The following is a 23,799-nucleotide window of genomic DNA, read 5'->3' on the forward strand; positions in this document are numbered from 1 at the left end:
GTTGTTCTTGCCTCCTCTCCTATCGTTGGATCCAGACCTTCCTTGTCAGAGGTATCTGAAGAAGGTCAAGCTTCTGTTGCGAGTGGCTCTTCTGGCTCCTCTGTCTCCCCAACATTAGTTCAACTCTCTAATGTCACCTTGTAATCTCTTTGATCAGCAATTAAGAGTCTGGAGCAGCCTTTACCCTCTAGGATCGATAGACCTTTATTTTTTGAGGCACAGGTAAATTCCCAAACTGACTCCCATTCATTGTGATTCAAGACCATGAAAGGAAAATTAAAAATTCGGATTCTCATCTCTCTCCCCTGCAAAATTCTTCATTAGCTCTTAACTGAGGCAATGAAATTTTACACCACAACTTAGAGAACTTTTCTCATAGATGTAATTTATGTACTTTGAATTTTCAAAAATGTCCTTCTGTTACACCATTGGTCATATTAAGGAGATTTTATTTTGAATTTCTTAAAGTTTCCTCTGAATCTATTCCCTCAACAGTAAATGTTTTCTATCTCCAGATTAGAAATAATGTGGAATCTGTCATTAACTCCTCAGTCAGAAGTGATTTAATGATTGGTGATGTTAAAACTGATTCTTTGCCTAAATCTCTCTGAAAGGTCAACTTTACTTGCTGCCTATGCTTCCGAATCAGATAAAAATGCAATATTACAAATGTTTTTAAAATCTAAAGAAACTTTTTTCTTGGGAACAAAATTGCTGTATTACTTGATGTACCTAAGGTCACACTGGGTAGATGTAAACAATTCTGGGAACAGAGAAGGTGGGTTATTGTTTTGGGAAGGTTAACTTGGATAATTCTAAATATATTTTCTATGATCCTGATCAGTAGGAAAAATATGTCCAGAACCATGTTTCTACCTGTTAGGGTGGGGTGTGCACAAGTTTAATACGGAATGACCATGATTTTTTTTCCTGAAATTGTTTCATTAAGTTTTCTCCTGACTGTGGTCTAGACACAGACTGTACAGTTTAATCAATTTCCTTTATTTTCTTTTGTCTTAATTAATACTCTTATGTTTATACTTCCATCTGTTTGGCTCAAACGTCAAGGGGTTCTTCATTTGTATTGTGTTTAAAATTTAATTACAAAAATTAAAAAGAAAAACATTTTGGTATGCAGCAAACACAAAAGGTGTTATTTGACAAATATTAAAATATGATTACAGGGACTTTCAGGAACAGTTGTTTAAATAATGCAATCTAGGCTTGTAACAACAGAAGCAAAGGCCAGACATGCATAAGAGAATTATAAACTGGGTGGGCAGCTGCTCCTGCATATGGTTTTACAAACGTCACTCTACACAGTTAAATCTTGGCCTGGGCATAATTATAATTAAAGTAAAATATTCTTCAATCCCAGTGGATTCTTGAAAATAAAAATAATAGGCACCTCAAAGTCCCCATATTTTGCTTAAGGGGAAAATATTTTGCAGTTACATTTGGAAGGTTAGACGAATGCCCCTCCTCGAACATTCTTTTTTGCTGACTAAAAAACGGGGTTACATTAACAACTTTTCCTGGAAAAGAGCAATACTTCCACCGAATTGAAATGGATTTTGCATTGGCATGCTATAAAACAAGCAATCCCTCTTTACTTAAAATCATGGTTTTGTTCTGCAAAGGAAACTGTATCGTGTGGGACCTAGGGAATACCTGCTAACGACCATTTCTTTTGTTTTTATTGCAACCTCAAGCTCAGGTTTTTGCCATGGGGGAACGAGGAGAATGGGGCAACCCTTCTCCCCAGCCTGGAGATGACGAGGGAAGGGAAAGCCGAGTACCTTTGCCTTGCTGGTGAGCAGAGAGGCGCCCAGGGTCGGGTCCCCCCCTTTCCGACCTGCCTCCCGCTCCCCCGAACATCCTGGGAACGAGGACGAACACGCAGAGCCCCAAGGTCACGGCGAGCAACACCTGATGTAAGAGCGAGAGCATCGTAGCAGCGGCTGACAGAGGCTCGGGCACCTTCTACATCGGGCAAGAACCCAAGTCCCCGGCTGCCCGCACCTCCCAAGCGGACACTGAAGAGCCCGGGCGTGACCTCCCACCACACACAACGCAACCCAACCGCGAGCTCCGCCCACGCGACCAGGCTGAGCCTTCCGCGGCCATGTTTCGTTCAGGCATAATGTCGTGCACCGCGCGCAATAAAGCGAAGTCCGCTTGTAGCTCTCCACACTGGAGTTCTATTCTCCGCGGCACGTTCGTGTTCTACGCGGACTTTCTTTCGCCTATTGATTTGCTTAATGCTTTTCAATCTGGAAAAGTCGCTCCTCATAAGCCTCCCCCCCCCAGCCCTCACCAAACATGGCTGCCGAGGGCCGGCGCCTCCCCCCAGCCCTCACCAAACATGGCTGCCGAGGGCCGGCGCCTCCCCCTTGCCGCGAGGGAGCGTTATGCCGTAAGAGCGCCTAGCACCCAGGCCACAGCCCCTTCAAGAGCAAGGGTAGATACTCCAGTCCGCAGCTCATAGAAAAACAAATATTTATATATTTTAATTGTGGCCCGCAGAAAACTTTCACTGAAATATTGTCCAGGCCTGGGATCAAAAATGTTTCCAGTGGCTATTCCCTACCTTAATTCCCTGTAACGCTGCAGGGTTTTCTCTCTTTGTTGTGGAGGGAAGTTGTTTAGAGTAAACAGAAAAAAAAAAAAAAAAAAAGGAGGGGGCGCGTCGGTTGCTCTGTGAAGTGACAGAGGCCGCTCGGCACGGGCCGCTACCTTTTCGGGACCGGGGTTTAAGCGGCGCCCGTTGGAACGGTGGGCGGGCGCCACCGAGGTCTTGCCCGGGGTAGCCCGGCCCAGCCTCGGCCTGTTTACTGAAACCCTGAGCAACGGCCGCCGTCTTCCGCGCCACAGGACGGCGCTGGCACTGCCCGCCCGAGTGCAGAAAGGTAAACGAGAAGACATAATTACTGCTATTACTGCTACTGATGGACCCGAGCAGAAGGGAAAGTGCTGTGGGTGTGACGGCGCCAAGAGTTTTTCCTTCGTTATTTATGAAGGCAACCGAAAATAAATACAAGGGTGCATGAAACCAGGGTTTTAGACCGCTTCCTTATTTTCAGACTGTTTCATTTGGTTGGCAATTGCCACTTTTCTATATAATTGAAATTTCTTTCAATTTTATTTATTTCTTTTGCTTCCTCGGTTATAAAGGTGAACAAACGAACATACAGCTCCATCCAGTAAAGTTCAGTTGAAGATTTCTCGTCTGTAACGAGCTCGCTGTGCACAGTTCGGATGCGTAAGGCAAACCAGCGATACAGTCTCCAGTTTTGCGCGTCCGTAGCGCTTCTTAAAACAGATGCGTAACCCTTCCCGCACCCGGCATGTAAATGAACGAATTAGCTGTATAATGAAGGAATTAGCTATTCCCCTCCGATACCGTAACGCGCGCTCAGGTTCTCTCATTAGTAACGCACTGTTTTGCCGCGGCCGTAACGTGTTAGTTTACCGCCTCCCCCTAGTAGGAGTTAGGACTGTGAGTCTAGTAACAAATCCATCGACACCGCTTAAGATACTCAAAAACAATAAAACACAATTTTAAAAAAAAGCGATACAGAGATGATCGAGAAAATGTAATGATGTGGGACACATAAAACCTGTCAGAAGAAAAAATAAAAATTTTTAAATACCTGTCGGAGGGCCGCGTGGTTCCAGGCGGCCGGCGGCGGCGGGAGCCGGGTGGTCGCGTGTTAAATCTAGGCCGCGGGCGGGTGGGCGCCTGTTCCAGGCAGCGGCGGCGGGGGGACACGCGTTAGTTCGAGACGGCCGGCGGGTGGTCGCGTGTTAAATCTAGGCCGGGTCCGCACAGGCGCGCATTCATTCACCTGTGCGACCCCTGCGATTCGGCGCTCACGGCGTGACGTCACGGCATGTGACTGCCTTGAGCGCCGAATCGCAGGGGTCGCACAGGCGCACATTCATTCATTCACTCATCCAGGCGGAGGAGCCGGCTGCTTTCGCCACTGGCTCCTCCGCCTGGATGAATGAATGCGCGCCTGTGCGGACCCGGCCTAGATTTAACACGCGACCACCCGCCGGCCGTCTCGAACTAACGCGTGTCCCCCCGCCGCCGCTGCCTGGAACAGGCGCCCACCCGCCCGCGGCCTAGATTTAACACGCGACCACCCGGCTCCCGCCGCCGCCGGCTGCCTGTACCCACGCGGCCGTCTGAAACTAACGCGCGTCCACCCACCCTCCCGCCGCCCGGAACAGGCGCCCACCCGCCCGCGGCCTAGATTTAACACTCGACCACCGGCCCCCCCGGATCCTGCCGGCCGCCTGGACCCACGCTGCCCTCCGACAGGTATTTAAAAATTTTGATTTTTACACTTCCTGGTGCCTGTCATTTCAAATGTCATTTGAAATGACAGGTACCAGCGCACCCAGGTTAATGTATAGGCGCTGTATTAAGCGCCTATACAGTAAAATGGGTTACGCGGGCATAACCCTTCCCTACCGCTTTAAAGCCGCGGCATGCATTTGCATGCGATTAGAGGAGAGTATCGGGGAGTTAGTGAAGAGAACTGTGCGTGCGGGGAGGAAGGGTGCGCCTGACACTACCTGACACTACCTCACTGTTTCTACCGCGGCCTTACTGGATCGACCTGATAGTAGGGTTTAAAAGAGGGGTGGACAAGTTCCTGAAGGAAAAGCCCATAAACAGTTATTAGCCAGGTAGACTTGGGAAAGCCAGCGTGTTTCCAGGAGGAGTGAGATACAAGAAATGGATCTGATGGGGATCAGATGTGACCCGGATCGGGCGCTATTGGAGACAGGATGCTGGGCTCGATGGGCCTTGTTCTGATCCAGCGTGACACGTTTTATGTTCTTAAGTCGTAGGTGATGCCAACTTCCTACATCCGTGACTACTAGTAACTAAAAGTACTTGGCATAAGCTCCAAAATTGCACTTTTTTTGTTTATTGATTTATACCAGATCTGTAGTTAGTATTAAAATTATTGAATACTAAATTCATGATTGAAAAATAGGGGGGGGGGGGGGTGTATTCTACCTTACTAAGGTAAAAGATGCATTTTTTTCTCAGTTTTATTTTTTATAATTAGTGGATTGTAGTACTTAATCTCTTTGACATATGCTCTGCAAAAATGTATGGGGTATGCAGGCAGTCAGATACCTAGTTTTGTTTTTGTTTTTTAAGACGTTCTTGTATAAAGTATAGCAAAGAACACCTTATGGGAAGATCATGTCTGTTAATCTGTATGTGACCTTGTAGCAGCAGTCAAACCAGCAACCTGGGTACTTGCCAGGTTCTTATGGCCTGGATTGGATTGGCCACTGTTGGAAACAGGATGCTGGGTTGATGGACCCTTGGCCTGACCTAGTATGGCACGTTCTTAAATTGAAGTAAATATTTATGGTGTCATAGTTGGGGACTTAGAATGGTTGGTCAAATGTGATAGTTGAAATTATTTTGTAGAAATTATTTGCTTTGTTTCCTCACATGGCAGTTGGCATTAGCATGCCCTAAAATAACTGCATGATAGGCCGATATATAGTAATAAAACATGATGATCTTATCATTTTCCTTTGTAAACTTAAGTCTACTATTTAACAAGGTTTTTGTGCAGAGAGACATATGCTAAAGTATGGGTTAAAAAACCTGTGCTAAGATAACATGGGATTTGCATTTACACAAGCTAATGAAGCTTATTATTTATTACCCTGCCATACAGGGAGGTGTGTGCATTTCTTTTACCTTAGGAAATTTAACTCCTGGGTCGGAGGTGGAGGTAAATTATCTCCGGGGATTTGCCTGCAGAAGGATTGGAAACCTGGTACCTTTATGAGGGTGTTTTAGCTTGGCCATTTTTGGTTGCTATTGAAAGGATCTTTGGGATGGATTTTTTTTCCTTTCGATAGCAGGGCTGAATTAGCCATGCTGTTATGGGAACTGTCCATCAGAGCCCGGGAGGTGGAGCTTGTTAAGCAGAGGTCAGAGTTTTGTTTCCTCTGCAGCTGCGCGTGTGTTCCCGCACAGGAAGTAACAGATTCTCCTCAGTCTGTTTCTTTCTGCATGCGGGATCGCACGCGGAGCTCATTTCTCCTCACAATGTCCAAGAAACAGGGACGTCCTTCAGGCTTCAAACCTTGCCCTTGCGGTTGGATCATGTCCGTAACAGACGGACATGATCACTGTTATCGTTGCCTCGGGCCACAACACATCCAGGCCGACTGTGAGAAATGTGGCCGGATGTCTCAGAGGGCCCGACATCAGAGGGCCCAGAAGATACAAGATCTTCAGCGGATGGTATGTGGCTCGTATGCCCCCCCCCCCCCCCCCCGAATCTCATTACTCGCCGCTGGAGAGTTTAAGGAAAAAGGAGGGGATCGGAATTTGGCACCGCACCTGATCTCGAGCGTCTCCCAGGGATCTGGCCCGCTGATGCAGGTGCAGGGCGCCATCCGAAATTGGCACCAGGAACACTCGACGCATCGGTCATCGAAGTCTGCGCGCAAATTGTATGCTTCGACACATCACTCAAAGCCGATGCAATCTTTGTCAAAGAGGACGCAACTGGCGTCGGCGCCGGAGCGTGCACCGAAGCCGACGCAACATGCAGCGAAGTCGAAGCAACCTGCGTCGAGACCGGAGCAGTCTGCATCGATAACGAAGCAGAATGCGTCGAGGCCGGAGCAGCTGACGCCGAGAGTAATACAATCGACACCGACCCCGACGCAACCGGCTCACACACAGTCTCCGACGCAACAGGCGCATACACCAGCACCTTCGGCTCCACAGTCGACACCACGGACGCATAAGTCAACGCATAAGCGTAAGCGGAGGCATTCCTCCAGATACTCAACGTCTCTGGAATCAACGCCAAGACTGAAAAGACACGAGACGTGACGCCCACATAAGAAACATGAGCCCTCCAGAAGGGGTCATGCCCATAGGCAATTACAAAAGAAGGTTCATACATTGGATAGAGAATTTTCGGAGTCTACTTCATCACTTCATGCCAGGACCTCAAAACATTCCTCGTCCTCGGGGAGGGATGTAGTCAGCATTTTCTCTTCCTGGACATATTCTTCCTCGTCTTCACGTTCCTCTGTTCAGAGTTATGCACGTCCGTGGTATGAACATACCAATCCACCTTCCAAAAAAGACAAAACAAAGAATCATGAAGATCAGATACCAGGGTCCCACACACTACCCGTAAGGCCTGATTCAAATGAAACCCCAGCCCCTCCAGCTGTGGTTCCACGTCTGAAGATGCCTCCATCTCTCATTTATCTGAGGATCTATCAGGCTTCTTTGACTCCCTTCAATCTTCCTTTCAGTTACCAGATGCTTCCTCACCTAGTTCTCCTGAAACACAAGGTAAGGAAGAAATTCCTATACAACCAGAGCCTTCACCAACACCGTTGATACATGACACACTGGTTCCCGAACATCCATCACCGGGAGCTTCTCAGTCGTCTCACTCATCAGCTTCTTCTTCAACAGGATAACCTTCAGATCTCCCGGATCAACCACAGGAGCCTTATTCTCCTCCTGAGGATTTATCTTATCCTAAGCTTTTGGATAAACTTGGGACCATCCTCCATTTAGAGGTTCAAAAGTTACCTGACCCAAGATCGGAAACACTTGGTCTTCTGAAAATCTTTGATGCTCTAGGGGAACCGGCTTCACTACCTCCACAGGAGGTACTAGACACGGTCCTTCAGAAGTCGTGGGAAACCCCACATACTCTTTCCGCAGTTTCATGGAAGACTGATTTAAAGTTCCGTATGCCGAAAGCATATCACTATACCGTGCCGCAACTTCCACATACATCCATCGTGGTGGAATCGGCTATGCAGCGCCCTAAGAGATCAAAGTCCCACACCCCTTACCCTCCGGGAAAGGATAATCGTACACTATATGAATTTGGACGGAAAATCTACCAAAATTCTATGCTAGGGGCGCGAATACACACCCACCAGTTCTTCATGATACAATACATGTATGAATGCATTCAGGCGACTAAAAGTCTGCTTTCCTCTACAGCACAACCAATTCCACAGCCTCTCCAAGACATGGAGGAATGTTCCAGACATCTCCTAAAGGCAGTTCACGAGGGCTTTGAAACCTCTTCGAGGGCTTCTGCTACGGGGCTGGCAGCTCGACGGTTAGCCTGGCTCAGAGATAGTGCTATTAGGGAAGACCTTCACGGCAAGCTCGCTAATTTACCCTGCACAGGGGACAATCTCTTTGGGGAAAGATTCCAAGCTACTGTTACCCAGCTGAAGGAGCAGGGTGTAGCAGTACAGTCGTTGACGACCCCATCGTCATTTTCCTCTTCACGCCGATACTTTGGCAGCAATCGACGCCAAACCTTTGCTAGACGGCCGTATCGTTCTTTTCAACCTTATCGGCAACCTTCATATCACAGTATCAAAGGCAGCAAACGCAACAAGAACCATCACAGAATAGGAGGGGGAAGCCGCGGACCCAGTGGCAACAGGCACATCAGCCGGCAGCCCCGATAAAATCCACACAGTCTTTTTGAACCTACAGCCACCACTACTACAGCAGGCACCCCCGGGCAGACTTCAACAATGCCTACCTGCGTGGGAAGCGATCACTTCAGACCGGTGGGTTCTAGATAAAGTAAAACAAGGATATCAACTCCAGTTTACAACGAAACCCCTCCTCCCTCATTTACAACCTCGGTCAATACGAAAGTATCATCCTCAACTTGGACAAGAGGTCTCCATGCTTCTACAACAACAAGCAATCCGAGTTGTGCCACAGACAACCCTGAACACAGGGTTCTACTCCCCATATTTCCTCATTCCAAAGAAATTGGGAGGACTCTGTCCAACCCTAGATCTCCGGGACTTAAGTATCTCATCAAGGAGAAGTTCAAAATTGTGCCCCTCAAATCCATTCTTCCCCTGCTACAACCAAACGATTGGATGTGCTCAATAAACTTGAAGGATGCCTACACACATATCCCCATCCATCTGTCCTCGTGGCAGTACCTCTGCTTTTAATACAAGCAGTGACATTACCAATACAAAGTTCTCCCCTTTGGACTCTCGGCGGTGCTCAGAGTTTTCACCAAGTGTATGGTAGTAGTGGTAGCTCACTTATGTCAGAAAGGGATGACAATCTTTCCATATCTGGACGATTGGCTCATAGTAGCGTCGAGCCTGCAGATATTAGTAGAACACCTTCAACAATTGAAAGAATGACTGAAAGCTCTAGGACTGATAATCAATTACCACAAATTGAACTTGACACCCACTCAAATTCTACAATTCATTGGTGCTCGACTAGACACGATATGCAACAGATCATTCCTACCGGAAGACAGAAAACTCGAAATGTGTCACCGCCTACGAATTCTTCTCCGCACACACAAACCGACGGCATGTCAAATCCTAATGGTGTTGGGTCATGTGGCAGCAGCCATTTTCACTGTTCCCAATATCAGACTTCATATGCGTCTTCTAAAGTAGGGGTTGAAGTGACAATGGAATCAATACTCGCAACCATTACACAGACGCCTAATACTCACTTTGGAAATGGCAACAGACATCAACTGGTGGCTCAAGAAATCCACCCTCTCCAAGCGAGCATTGTTCAACCCACCTCCTCACAATGCAGTCCTAACCACAGATGCATCCCACAAAGGATGGGGAGCCCATCTAGACTTCCTGGAAACACAAGGTCTATGGTCCTCGTATGAACAACATTTACAAATCAATCTATTGGAACTTCGGGCGATCCGAAATGCCCTCCAAGCATTCCAATCCCATCTGCGAGGTCGCAGAGTGATGGTCTACACGGACAACCAAGTGGCGATGTTTTACATAAACAAACAAGGAGGGTCCAGTTCGTGGTCCCTTTGCCAGGAAGCCCTGCTGATCTTCCAATTAGCACACCAACATTCCATTCATCTGCAGGCGACGTACTTGCCAGGAATTGCAAATTCCAGAGCGGACAGATTAAGTCTGTGTTTTATCCTCACGAATGGACTCTCAACCCAGATGTAGTTCAAAGTCTTTTTCAACAATGGGGGATCCCAACAATGGATCTCTTTGTGACAGAGGTGAACGCTCAACTTCCTCGTTTCTGCTCACTATGGCCAATTCCCAACAGAGTAGCACAGGATGCATTTCTGATTCCTTGGCAAGAGAGCCTGATGTACGCTTTTCCTCCAATTCCGCTCATCACGAGGACTATTCAGACGTGTATAGCGGACTGGGCACAATTGATCCTCATAGCACCTGCGTGGCCCAGACAACCATTGTACATTTATCTACTTCGCCTTTCCATAGCAGACCCGATTCGTCTGCCGAATTGGCCAGATCTCCTAATCCAACAACAAGGTACGCTTCTTCATCCACTTCATGCCTCTCTTCACTTGACAGAGTGGAGATTGAGTGGCTCCTACTAAACGAACAAGTCATTTCTGCAAAAGCCCAGCAGGTGTTGTTGGAATCTAGGAAACAGTCAAGTAGGCGCAATTATGGGTTTTAGTGGAAACGCTATACCAACTGGTGCACATCTAATAAAATGCCCCACTTGAACTGTTCCCCGGAGCTACTCCTGGACTACCTTTATACATTATATGCTTCGGGCCTCGTGATCTCCTCGATTAGAGTTCATCTGAGCGCAATTGCGGCTTACCATAGGCCGTAACCAGAATCAGCCTATCTCCACTCACCCATTGGAGTCTTGTTTCATCAAATGCCTCATGCATCTTAGTCCACCAATTGCTAAACCACCAGTGCCGTGGAACCTGAACGTAGTATTGGAACAACTAATGTTGCCACTGTTTGAGCTCATGGACTCTGCTCACATAAAATACTTAACCTGGAAAGTGGTATTCTTAACAGCAGTTACTTCTGCAAGAAGAGTCAGTGAATTGCAAGCCTTAGTTCACTACGCTCCCTATCTACAGTTTTTCCACCAAAAAGCAGTTCTTCGAACTCATCCAGCTTTCCTTCCAAAAGTAATATTGCACTTCCATTTAAATCAAACGATAGAATTACCAACATTCTTTCCCAAGCCTCATTCCAAAGACAGGGAACGTATGCTACACACGCTTGACTGCAAACGAGCATTAGCATATTACAAAGAAACAATCTGCTCAACGTGCTTCTCAACTTTTTGTTTCCTTTAACCCTAACGCACCAGGGCTACCGGTGAACAAACAACAATATCTAGCTGGATAGCACAATGTATAACCTTTTGGTATGACAAACAAGGTCATACTTTACCTACGTTTCCAAACACTCATCAAGTTAGAGCTATGGCAACATCCATAGCACATCTTCGCCACATTTCACCAGTAGACATCTGTAAAGTGGCTACGTGGTCATCTCTTCATACCTTCACTTCTCATTATTGTTTAGACCAACAATCAATGACTGATGCGAAATTAGGTCGAGCTGTACTGCAGTCCTTATCAGTATAAAAAAGAAAAAAAAAAAGAGGACATAGAACTTATGCAGTGCAACATAGGGCCGACTACCACTTCCAAGATCACGCTTAAAATGACTCAAATACGACAGCGTGATAGGAAGCTTTGGACTCCCATGACAGCATGGCTAATTCAGCCCTGCTATCGATGGGGAAAAAGCACGTTTGCTTACTGTAAACGGTGTTTCCATAGAGAGCAGGATGAATTAGCCATGCTGACCCGCCCTCCTCCCAGTTAGTCAACCATTTTTCTCTTATATGCCTATGCCTAAGCTTAATTACAGACTGAGGAGAATCTGTTACTTTCTGCGCGGGAACACACGTGCAGCCACAGAGGAAACAAAACTCTGACCTCTGCTTAACAAGCCCCGCCTCCCGGGCCCTGATGGACAGTTCCCATGACAGCATGGCTAATTCATCTTGCTATCTACGGAAACACCGTTTACGGTAAGCAAACTTGCTTATCCTGCCTGCAGCTGCTGACTGGTTGATGTTACTTGTTTAATCGCTTTTGGTCTTACATTTTGTTTATAGTGCCTATGTTCACAGTTTTTATAGGGGAGAAGAAAAAAGTCCCCAGTTCTCAAAAAGAAAACCTGAATTTAAAGCTCGCATGACTTCAGAATAACAGAAAAATAGCATTCTACCAGTAAGAATATATTTGTCCTTTTTTTATGGGTGAAAAACTATATGCAGAGCAGAAGTTGAAAGAGCTCCCTTTTGCCACATGTTTTGGTTACACATTTAAATAAAATACTGTTTGGGGTCACTGCAAAATTACAGTTTGTTTTTTTTTCATTACTTTTTTATGCCTGTTTTTAACACCATTTTTACAGCTCAGGTTTTCAGTTTACTTATGTTTTTAGTGTGCTTTTTCACTTATGGGCCATTTGCATGCCATTGGTTTATTGCATCCTGTTTTGACATGGTTTTTTAACACGTAAGTAAAAAAAAAAAAAAAAACGTGAAAAATATTGTGGATTTTAACACGTTTTACTACATTGACCCCATTTAAAGACGTTGGCACTCAGTAACTCACTGTAGCATGTGAACAGCAAAGTATATGTGTACGGCAAAACCTGTTAGTGTGTGCTAATTCATGTTCCCATGCACTGTCTCCAAGAGAAGACCTTCATTTTGGTTTGGATGGAAAATAAACTGTACACAAAAATGCTGCTCCCACATCTATGTACATTTGATGGAAGTACACACTTTTTATTTATTTTCCTGCTCTGCATGAGAGATCTAGGTTGATTTGGGGATATTTAGCTCTGCATCATGGAGATTTTACTCCTGTATGTCATTTTAAAAACTTTCACAAGAGTGAGGCCAGGTTATTAAACAAATATGTTTCATTTTATTAATACAAGCCTTTGTTTTAGTGGAAAGTTAGTATTCTTTCCTGAATGGATCTGGAAATTAAAGGAGTGGCTGCAACCCCCAGAGGACAAGATGTTTTGTCATCAGCAAAGAAGAAAAGTTTTCAGGTATGGGAGAAAACATTTTGGAGACTTTTTAAAAGTTGCTCTAGTTGATTTCCAGTGATCTGTGAAATAGGTTGGACAGAGAACAGACAATTACTATGCCAGTATAATCAAGCTCTGCTGTACTACAGGGTGAATTTTATTGGTTTGTTAGAAACAGATTTACCAAAGATGTTCTCCCATTTAAAATACTATTGATGGGCTGTATGCATTAATAATTACTATTAATATTATAACTCATTTCATCTAAGCAGGATTATAATTTAGGGTCTGATTCATTAAGGCCTTTCCTCCATTCTGTGTCTATAGGAAAAAAGCTTAATGAATCTCAGGCCCTTTGCAAACATTTTACAACTTCAAGAGGAATAGCCTGGCAGAACATTTATGGCATCTGCATATCATAAGCCAATGTGAAGAGGGGAGAAGGAACAGTAATGTGGTTACTCAGTTCAGTTAGATACATTCAGGCGTCAGGAAATCTGTAACTTGTTCAAGGTTACACTGAGAGAGCACTTTTTGAAACCAAACAAATGCATCAATAACCTTGTGATCAGTATAATTAAAAGAAAACTTTGAAGTAAAAATGATCAGACACTCTGGAAATGACAAAAAGGGACTCAAAGACCTAAGTTGTTTTTTTTATTTTCTTTTAAATCACATTATCCATAGAGATCTTTGCTTTCACTTTTTATTTTATTTCTCCTGGGAATTTATCAGTGTTCATTACAACAAGAACAAAAAAGATATTTACCTGGAAAAATAACAAATCATTTTTCCCCACTAATTTCTCCCCTTTTTGCTTTTGTTGTAATAAACACCTATAAATTCCCAGGAAAAATAAAATAAAAACTGAAAATGCAGGTCATTGATTATGAGCCATGTACTGCCTGCCACTTTCTGATCACTTGTCAAGCCTCTCCTCCCCCTTTTACTCTCTTCCCTCTGAAATTCCTTTTATGATTCATTTATATTTTCTGTTAATATAATCTTTTGCTCATTCTGTTCTGACCTGAAGAAGACAGAGTTATGTCTTGAAAACTTGTCGAGAAATGTATTTAAAGGTATCACCTTTATATATTTTGTTGCACAGAATGAAACAGAGAAACATGGCAGAAAAAGGCCATATAACCCATCTAGTCTGCCCATCCACACAATTGCTCGGCTCTACAATCCCTTCCACTCCCTCAGAGATACCCTGTGCTTGTCTCATGCCTTTTTGAAATTCAGATATTGTCCTTGTCTCCACGACCTTCACTGGGAGGCTGTTCCATGCATCTACCACCCTTTATGTAAAGAAATATTTCCTAAGATTACTCCTCAGTCTACCCCCTTTCACAACCCATCATTCTAGAGCCTCTCTTCCATTTAAAGAGTTCCACCTCCTATGCATTGATACCTCTGAGGTATTTAAATACCTCTATCATATCTCCTCTATCTTGCCTTTCCTCTAGGCCAGGGGTCAGCAACCTATGGCATGCAAGGCTATTTTCAGTCACACGGCAGTGGTGGCACTGCTGAATAGAAGCTTAAACATAGAAATGACGGCAGAAGAAGACCAAACGGCCCATCCAGTCTGCCCAGCAAGCTTTCACACTTTTTTTTCTCTCACATACTTATCTGTTTCTCTTGGCTCTTAGTAACCTTTTTTTATTCTATTTCCCTTCCACCCCCACCATTAATGTAGAGAGCAGTGTTGGAACTGCATCTAAGTGAAATAGCTTAATTTAGTTAGGGGTATTAACCACAGCAATAAGCAAGCTACACCCATGCTTATCTGTTTATTCAGACTGCGTAATTCAGTCCTTGTTGATTGTTGCCTGAATATAGATCCACCTTTCTTCATTTTCCCCTGTCGTTGAAGCAGAGAGCCATGCTGGCTATGTATTGAAAGTGAAATATCAGACTTGCTCCCCTGCCGTTGAGGCAGAGGACTATGCTGGATATGCGTGAAGTGTCATACTTCCTCCCCTGCCGTTGAAGCAGAGAGTTATGGTGGATTTGCATTGAAAGTGAAGTATCCGGTATTTTTTGGTTTGGGGTAGTAACCGCCGTAACAAGCAAGCTACTCCCCTGCTTTTATGTGGTTGCAAATTCTTTTTTCCACATTTCCTCTTGCCGTTGAAGCATAGAGCAATGTTGGAGTCGCATTATTGAATAAGGACATTCATCTCCAGGTAGTAGCCATCATTCCCTCAAGCCACCCCCATGCCTCTTCTCTTCATTCACATCCTCTAGACTTTATGGATCCACAGTATTTATCCCACGCCCCTTTGAAATCCTTCACAGTTTTGGTCTTCACCACTTTCTCTGGAAGGGCGTTCCAGGCATCCACCACCCTCTCCGTGAAGAAATACTTCCTGACATTGGTTTTGAGTCTTCCTGGAGTTTTAAATCGTGACCCCTGGTTCTGCTGATTTCTTTGCAATGGAAAAGGTTTGTTGTTGTCTTTGGATCATTAAAACCTTTCAAGTATCTGAAAGTCTGTATCATATCACCCCTACTCCTCCTTTCCTCCAGGGTGTACATATTTAGATTTCTTCAATCTCTCCTCATAAGGACACTCAGGCTGCTGCTGCTCCAATACAAGCAGGAAGCCCCGATCTGGCAATACACCCTCTCCCTCATGCCGGCAGCAGAAGTCGAATTTAATAAAATGTTATCTACTGCCATGGGAACAGTTCAAAGAGAGAGAGCATGTGTGTGTAATTGCATGTGGGAGAGAGCACATGTATGACACCTGGCACTGGAGCAGCAATTCACCTCCTATTAGGAAAACAGAACAAGCCAGGCTAATATAGCCCTACAAAAACATCACACACTAATAGAATACCTCACTTCAGTTACGCATGCAAAGCACAGCAGACCCTCGCCAAATACAGAATAAACACAATAAAGTATAAATAAAAACATGCAGACAAAACCTGAAATGGAAGCCACAACAAACCAGACCCTGTAAACGGTGCAACAATGAAAAAACATAATTGCTACCGGTCTTCATAAAACAACAGAATCAAGAAATGTAAAACATTAATCATAATAGTAAAACCATATTAATAAAAAGAATATTTCAAAACAGCTGATGGGGGGTCACGTGATGTGCTGAGCGGGTGAGACGTGTTCTCGCAAGCTCCGGGACCCACTCTACCCACCGCGCTAAATTTCACCGCGTCTAACCGGCTCCATTTGGTTCGTGACCCAGCCAGAGAAACCGCATATGTTGGGCACCCGATCGCTGCAAAAATCGAGCTTGGGGATGTCCGTGAGGGGCGGCAGGAGGGAAAAAGAAAAAACCAGAGCTCCCGATTCCAACATGGCGTCTGCCGGAGAGACTGAGGCCCCTGCTTCCCCAACGGCGGCCACGCTCGCGGATATTAAAGCGGTGATCCATGAGGCGCTGGACGAGAAGTTGGCATTTATTACCGAGCAATTAGGGGAGGTGAGGGAGCACCTTTCTACCCTACAACCCCGGCTTGAGCAAGCGGAGGCGCGCATCTCGGGGCTGGAAGATGGTGCGGCCGCGTGTCTGACAAGCATGGCTGCCCGAGACAAAAGCATTCAAGCCTTGCAGAGTAAAGTGGATGAGCTCGAAAATCGTGCTCGGCGGGATAACCTGAGATTCCTGGGGTTCCCCGAGGATGTTGCAGAGCAGTCTCTCTGCCGATTACTGTCGGATTGGCTCCCGGAGGAGTTGGCCCTCCCCCACCTACAGGGAAAGCTCGTTGTTGAACGGGCCCACCGGCTAGGGACAAGGAACGCGGGCTCAGGGCGTCCCAGACTAGTGATCGCCAAGATCCTCAATTCGGCACACAAGGCGGAAATTTGGCGGGCTACTCGGACCAAATCGGACCTGCAGTATCAGGGTAAGCCCATACGGGTGTTTCAGGACTTCTCTGCTGCCGTTTCAAGTGCCCGACGCAGCTTTACCCCCCTTTGCACTACGCTACACAATAAGGGTATAAAGTTCTCCCTGGTGTTTCCGGCTCGCCTGCGGATATGGCAGGGGGACAAACCGCATGTCTTCGAATCCCCGGAGCAGGCGCAGGCCTTTATGGACAAGTTGGACAAGTGAGTGCTCTCGCAAGTGCTGTGGTGGTTTTTTTTTTGCGCCCCTTTGGGCCTTGTGAGCAGCGGTTGAACGTTATTTGTCTTGCCTGCCCAGGCCGCAGGGAGAGGGCCTGCTCCTAGTGGTGGGCCCTGGCTGCCACTTTTATGTTTGTTTCGGTGATGTATACCTCTCGGGGACTGTTTTTGGGACCTAGTTGTTTTTTCAGCTGGTACCATGAGTGGCACCGCCAGCACCGACCAAGCGGGGCGCAGATCCGGATGGCTGTGCAACCATCGAAGAGGCTTCTGCTTTTGTTTTTTTTCTTTTCTTTTTTCATTTTTTCCCAGGTTTTTGCTCCGGTTTGCTTCGAACTCGCACAGCTAGACTCTTTACGTGGGACTGACTGCGAAGATAAACCCTACCTTTTGTTGGTCCGCAATGTTTATTTTTTTTGTCTCTCCCGAATGGGGCCGAACCACGTTGTAGGTTGTTTTGTTTTAATAACGCATCTGTTCTGCATAATCTTAGAGTGGGGTCCTTGACACATCAATACTGGATCCCCATGGCCTCCTTAGGTGGAGGACCTAGTCAATTGATCGAGATGGGGGAGGGGAGATGGGGGAGAGGGTTAGTTACTAACTTTCAGGGGACGGGGGGGGAGGGGGCAGGGGGGGAAGGGGGGTGGGGTGGGAGTTTGGGGACGGTGGGAGGGAGGGTGAGTGATTGTATGGGACAGCAGTGGATGGATGGATGGGTCAGGCTCACAGTAACCCGCATCAGTAGGGTTAGCTTGGTTTGGGATACGGGGTGGGTGTGGGGGCCTCAGCTGGGAGGGTCGCCACTGCCAACATTAGTTTCCTTTGTGGCATTGTCTTACTTCACCCTGGGCTATGAATAATACCACACGGCTCGTGTCGTGGAATGTATGTGGCCTCAATTCTCCAATTAAACGTGCTAAAGTGCTTTCTTTTTTGAATAAGCAATTGCCAGCGGTGGTGTTCTTGCAGGAGACACACCTTACTGATAAGGAACACGAGAAGCTTAGGCGCACCTGGGTGGGGGAAGTGCGGTATGCGTCGGCAAATTCAAAGTCGGCGGGGGTGGCAATCTTGCTTCGCAAACAACTTCCTATCACTGTAAGTAGGGAAATAAAAGATCCACAGGGGAGATATTTAATCTTGGTTACCACGTTGTTTAATCAAACAGTAGTATTTTGCAATGTATATGCCCCTAATGTCTATAACCCTCGTTTTTATCAGAGCTTGTACTCCCACTTGTTGCCCTACATGTCGGAGATTTTAATTGTGGGGGGTGACTTTAACACTATCAGGGATCAACACTTGGATGCCTCCCACAGCCGTGCCTGGGAGGCGGGCAGGGGCAAGGGCCCGCAAATGTTGGAAACACAACTTCACTTACTGGATGTATGGAGGACGTTGCACCCCACGGAGTGTGACTTCACCCATCTCTCTAGAGCTCATGCTTCCTTTTCGCGGATCGATTACTTTCTTGTGAGTGCACATGCTTTTTCCCAGGTTCTGGATGCGGGTATTGACAACATCGTCATCTCCGACCACGCTCCGGTGTGGTTGGACATGGGGTTGTCCCCCTCCTCTTTTGCCCCTAAAATCTGGCGTTACCCATATTTCTTGGTCCAAGATGAAAAGTTTAAAGAATTTCTTACGGTAAAATGGAAAGAATATGGGACCAACAATCAAAATCACGTTTCACAACCGATTTTATTTTGGAGCACTGCTAAGGCGGTCCTGCGGGGCGAAATAATTTCCTACGTTTCCCATCGGCGGAAAGCGTTGGACCGCAGGATCCTTTTGCTAAGCTCCCAGATGACCCAAGCCCGAGGTCGCTTCTCTCGGTTGCGTACGCAGGAAGCACGAGCCTCTTACATGTCTCTTCAACACGCTCTTAACTCCCTCATACATCAAAGGGCGAAAAAAAGTTATCTTTATTACAAGTTTAAACTCTACCTGTACAGCAACAGGGCGGGGAAGATGCTGTCCAACCTAATTAAATCGTCCCAATCCAGTAGGTTTATTCCGGCGGTGCGTAGGTCTCCCACGACAATGGTTAAAGACACGCCATCTATTCTTAACAGTTTCCGGGAGTACTACTCTTCTCTATATGCCTCCGGTGGGTGGGACCCGGAGAGCTGCCAGAGGTTTTGCGAGTCCTTGTCCCTCCCCTGTATGACGCATGCCCAGAGGGAACAGCTCAATGCTCCTATTTCAGAATCGGAGGTGCGCCTTGCCATTCTCCACTCTAAAAACCATAAAGCCCCAGGTCCCGATGGTTTTACCGCGGAATTTTTTAAGACATTGGTGGACCAGGTGACGCAACCTTTGGCCTCTATGTTTTCGGCGTTGGTGACCCAGGGGTCCTTCCCCGATCATTCTAATTTGGCACACATTATTTTAATCCCCAAAGCTGGTCGGGACCCGCTCCTGCCAGAATCATACCGCCCTATTTCTCTCCTCAATTATGACCATAAGCTGCTGGCCAAAATACTGGCGGATAGGCTGGCGTCTCAGTTGCCAACACTGATAGGGGCCCACCAGGCGGGTTTCGTCCGCCAGCGTTATGCACTCGCCAATATCCGAAAAATTCTGACGGCCATGACTATCAGCCGCCAGATGTCTCAATCTTACTTGGCCATCAGTTTTGACGCGGAGAAGGCGTTTGATAGGGTGGAGTGGGGGTACCTTTTCTTCGTGTTGGGCCGCATGGGATTTGAGGGTTTCTTTCTCCAGGCTCTCCAGCTTCTTTATTCCGCACCAAAGGCGCGCATCGTTGCTAATGGAGCCCTGTCTGACTCCTTCCCCGTAGAACGTGGTACCCGACAGGGCTGTCCTCTTTCCCCCCTGTTGTTTTTACTACAGTTAGAGCCCCTATTGCACGCCATAAATGACACTCGGGAGATTCGGGGCGTTCGTATGGACCCAGACATCTTTAAGTATGTTGCTTTTGCGGATGACTTGCTAGTTTTTCTCACCAAACCCCATTCTTCATTACCCCCTCTCCTCCGCTTAATTGGTTCTTTTGGGGCATTTTCCGGGCTGAAATTGAACGAATCCAAGTCTTCAGTGCTGGCCCATCCCCCGGACTTGCGGGACTCCTGGCCTACCCCGTTCCCCTTACAGTGGGCGGGTGACAGCCTTCGATATTTGGGGGTTTATATTCCTGCAGACCCGGAAGAAGTGTATCAGGCCAATATTCCCCGCTTACTGCGTCAGACTCGGGAGACCCTGGCCCGTTGGAGGTCCTTGCCGCTTTTGGTGGCGGGGAGGGTAGCGCTATTTAAGATGATTTTGCTCCCAAAATGGCTATATCTTTTGCAAAACCTCCCTTTATTGCTCAAACGGAGGGACCTCGCTGCCCTGAACAGCGCATTGCGCAGGTTTTTGTGGAGAGGCGGGAGAGCTCGTCTTCCCTTAAAATGGTTGCAAAACGACTGGAGGGCGGGGGGCATGGGAGTCCCGGACCTGGCTCGTTATAATCTGGCTTGTAATATGCGGCTCCTGCGTAACTGGCTCTTGGATACCTCACACTACGCTCCGATATCAGTAGACCAGGCTCTCATGTTTCCTAGGACCCCCTCTTATGTAGTGCAAGCGGGCTCCAGTCACCTTCCTTCGTTTCTCACTCAAACAGCTCTTATTAAACCCCTGCGACAGACTTGGGTGCGCCTTACGAAACTCCTGCAGATCCCTTCAATCTGCGCCTATTTGCTTCCACTCCGAGGGAATGATGAATTTCCGTCGGGTTCCCAATCTGTCATGTTTCAGCGATGGGAAGCCAAGGGTGTCACTCGCGTGGGCCATTTGTGGACTCAGGGGGGGACCTTTATGCCTTTCTCTGAATTTCGGAGTCTTTACCATTTAGGGGGTAATCAGGTTTTCCCATACCTGCAGGTGCGCCACTACATGCAAACCGTGCCGGAGGCCTCTAAGAGTATAACCCAGTTTCAAGCGTTGGACAGCATATTCCACTTTGCCAGTGCTCGCACCCCCTCCCTTTCCAGCTATCACAAGACATTGCAACGCCTGACGGAGGTGGATGTCCTTTCTTGCCTTGTGGCTAGATGGAATAGGGACGGAGATTTTTGCTTAACGGTTCTTATTTTGCGTACGTGTTTCAGGCGTATAGCTAGGATCTCGACCAACTTGTACTTTCGGGAGATGCAACTTAAGTTTTTGAGTCGGGCATATGTGTCTCCTCAGGTGGCTTTTCAATTGACTATTGCCTCATCGCCAATGTGCACCCGGTGTCAGGGTACTGTGGGCACTCTTTCCCACGTTTTTTGGACGTGTCCCACAGTGCATAGTTTTTGGCGCAAGGTGATCGCCTATATGGAAGACATACTCGACATAGTGCTGCCTGTCTCTCCCCTATGGTTTTTGTTTGGTTGCATATCCCCGATTCGAGTCCGGGATCCTGGTTCACGCCTGTTGTTACAGAAGGCGAGCCTGGTGGGGAAGAAATCCATATTACTGGTTTGGCGTTCCCCGGATGCCCCGTCTTTTTGGGTTTGGAGAAACCAAATGCACTCCTTGATGACGATGGAAAGCATGGCGGCGCGCGGCTCTCCTCAACGACGACGACTCTTCCTCAATATCTGGAATCCGTATCTTCAACAACTATCCCACCGGGCACGGAGTCTTGTGCTGAACGATTAAAAGGCCACACGACTTAACGGACTGGGCTACCCTTGCCATTTGGTAGAACTGGCCATTATCCTCTATCCATTCCTCGATGTGACTCATATACTGGGGGGGGAGGGGGGTGGGGGGAGGGAGGGGAGGAGGGGGGGAGACGGTGGGCATTGTTTGGTATTGTGGTAGGGGAGGGATCTGAAACCACCCTCCTCTACAATTGTTGTTTGTTCTGGAAAACCCAATAAAATTGTTTAAACACAAACAGCTGATGAATACTATTAATACTATTAATGAACTGAGACCGATTCTATTCATCTAAGTCGCTATCACATCCTACACAGTATACCCCCCTTCTCCTCCTCCTCCTCCTCCTCCCTCTCCTCTCCTTGAAACCCCCCTACCTGTCAGTGATTGCTGTAATTTATCTGCAGAGATTACCTGATTAGTCACGATGGTTTATTTCTATAGACACTAATATCTTGATATTTATTCTCCTAATACAAAGTTATAAATTGTTTTGTATTCTTTCAGTTATTATGTTATATTGTAAAGCGCTATGCTGAATTAATGTTATATGTAAACCGAGGTGATGTTATTCACGTGCCCCGGTATATAAAAATCCGTAAATAAAAAATAAAATAAAATAAAAAGATCCAATAATTAAAAATTCATATACGTTCAAGTTTTGTACATTTTTCCAAACAAATATTTCAAAAACAGCAGGCATATCAAATGAAACTCAATACTAGTAAGGAAAAAAATATCCTGCTCTTCATACTTGGGAAGTTTTGTTTCCAGTCACCCTGACACCGGGGTGAGGAGATGTACACACACTTTTACACACGTTCATTCTCATACACATGCGCTCTCACATACTCATTCTCAAGCACATGCTCATACTCATTCTCACTAATGTACATGCAATTTGTCAGATACTCATAGACACTTTCCCTCACACACGCATGCACACTCACATGCTCTCAGAGGCTCTCTGACTCTCACATGCTCCCTCACAAATGCACCCTCTCTGATGCTTACAGACATGTACACATACACAGATACAGACACACATGCTCTCAAAAGCTCCCAGACTCACACACATGCTTATTAACTCATATGCACATGCTCTCTCAGATGCTCACAGACACGCTCCCTGACTAAGATGCGCATACACGCAGACACACATGCTCTCAGATTCTCCATGACACATATATTCCCTGACTCGTACGTGCGCACTCGCTTTTCTCCCCCTCCATAAATAAATATATAATTTTACTTACATTGGTAAACAGAGAGGGAAATGGAAACAGCAAGCATGGTGGCCCCAAAAGAATTGAATCCAGGTTGGCTCCTGCTGCTGCTCTTCACCAGAAGGTTGTGTGTTTTGGTGTGGGAAGGAGGCGGGGCTGGAAAGCCCTGATGGTTTTTTGCTTTATTTTTTAAATTATATTTTGCGACGAGCCCAGCATGAGGGGAGCCGGTGGCTAAGAGCAGCGCCGAAGCAGGGGGCAGAAGATTCCTGTGCTGCCTCCTGTTAGCACTCTGAGGCAGAGCAATTGTGAGGGGAGCAGCGGGAGCAGGTTGCCGCCATGGTTGTTTGGTAAAAATGCTGCTGCAGCAGGATCTAGTGTTTGTCGCAGCAGTTCGCAGGCAGAGACAAACATGCAGGAGGGGAAGGTTCCTGTGCTGCTTCCCATCGCCACTTTGAGGCAGGGAGCAGCAGGAACAAGTCGCTGTGCAGGAAAAATGATGCTGCTGCAGCAGGAAAGACAACTGATGCCAAGAGGATCCGAAACGGCAATTTCTCAGCACCTCGTGCCTCTGCTTCCTTGGGGGTGGGAGCCTGCAGAGGCAGGCCTCATTTTCACAGGAATAGTACTTGTAGCCTAATGAGGAGGTCAGAGTGAAAGTGCCGGTTACCCAGTGAGAAAACAATGAAGGAGGGAGGGGGTGCCATCACACGCTTCACCAGCACTGCTCCATGGTGCCCCCTCAATCATGGCTCCCCGTGCAGTCACATGGGTTGCACACCCCTAATGCCGGCTATGATTCAAGAGTTGTGTGAAAGGGGTTTGGTGGATCAGGATGCCGACTGGCTTGTGGTCCTTGTGGCTTTACCTACCCCCAATTTAAATCTTG

General features: G+C 46.7%; 2 protein-coding genes across 12 annotated transcripts in view; one reads left to right on the forward strand and one right to left on the reverse strand.

Annotated features, from left to right (window-relative positions):
- Positions 1-2,710, reverse strand: part of LOC115089156 (coiled-coil domain-containing protein 107-like) — a 40,105-nt gene extending 37,395 nt beyond the window's left edge. The window contains exon 1 of one of the 3 annotated variants that reach the window (XM_029597167.1): positions 2,591-2,710. Coding sequence is in view for 2 of the 3 variants with exons in the window: in XM_029597165.1 (XP_029453025.1) it covers positions 1,800-1,950 (151 nt within the window). In the remaining variant the exon portion in view is untranslated. Of the gene's footprint in view, positions 1-1,799; positions 2,110-2,590 lie in introns of those variants that run through there. The other 2 variants (XM_029597165.1, XM_029597166.1) reach the window with 2 other exon arrangements.
- Positions 2,711-2,770: 60 nt separating this feature from the next.
- Positions 2,771-23,799, forward strand: part of CAPS2 (calcyphosine 2) — a 146,367-nt gene continuing 125,338 nt past the window's right edge. For 4 of the 9 annotated variants that reach the window (XM_029597162.1, XM_029597155.1, XM_029597159.1 and 1 more), the window contains exons 1-2: positions 2,771-2,909; positions 12,844-12,948. In XM_029597162.1, coding sequence (XP_029453022.1) covers positions 12,868-12,948 — 81 coding nt within the window. In that variant the 5' untranslated portion in view covers positions 2,771-2,909; positions 12,844-12,867. Of the gene's footprint in view, positions 2,910-3,018; positions 3,043-12,010; positions 12,111-12,831; positions 12,949-23,799 lie in introns of those variants that run through there. The other 5 variants (XM_029597157.1, XM_029597156.1, XM_029597158.1 and 2 more) reach the window with 5 other exon arrangements.

The sequence above is a fragment of the Rhinatrema bivittatum genome, chromosome 4 (genome assembly GCF_901001135.1).
Source record: "Rhinatrema bivittatum chromosome 4, aRhiBiv1.1, whole genome shotgun sequence".
NCBI lineage: Eukaryota > Metazoa > Chordata > Amphibia > Gymnophiona > Rhinatrematidae > Rhinatrema > Rhinatrema bivittatum.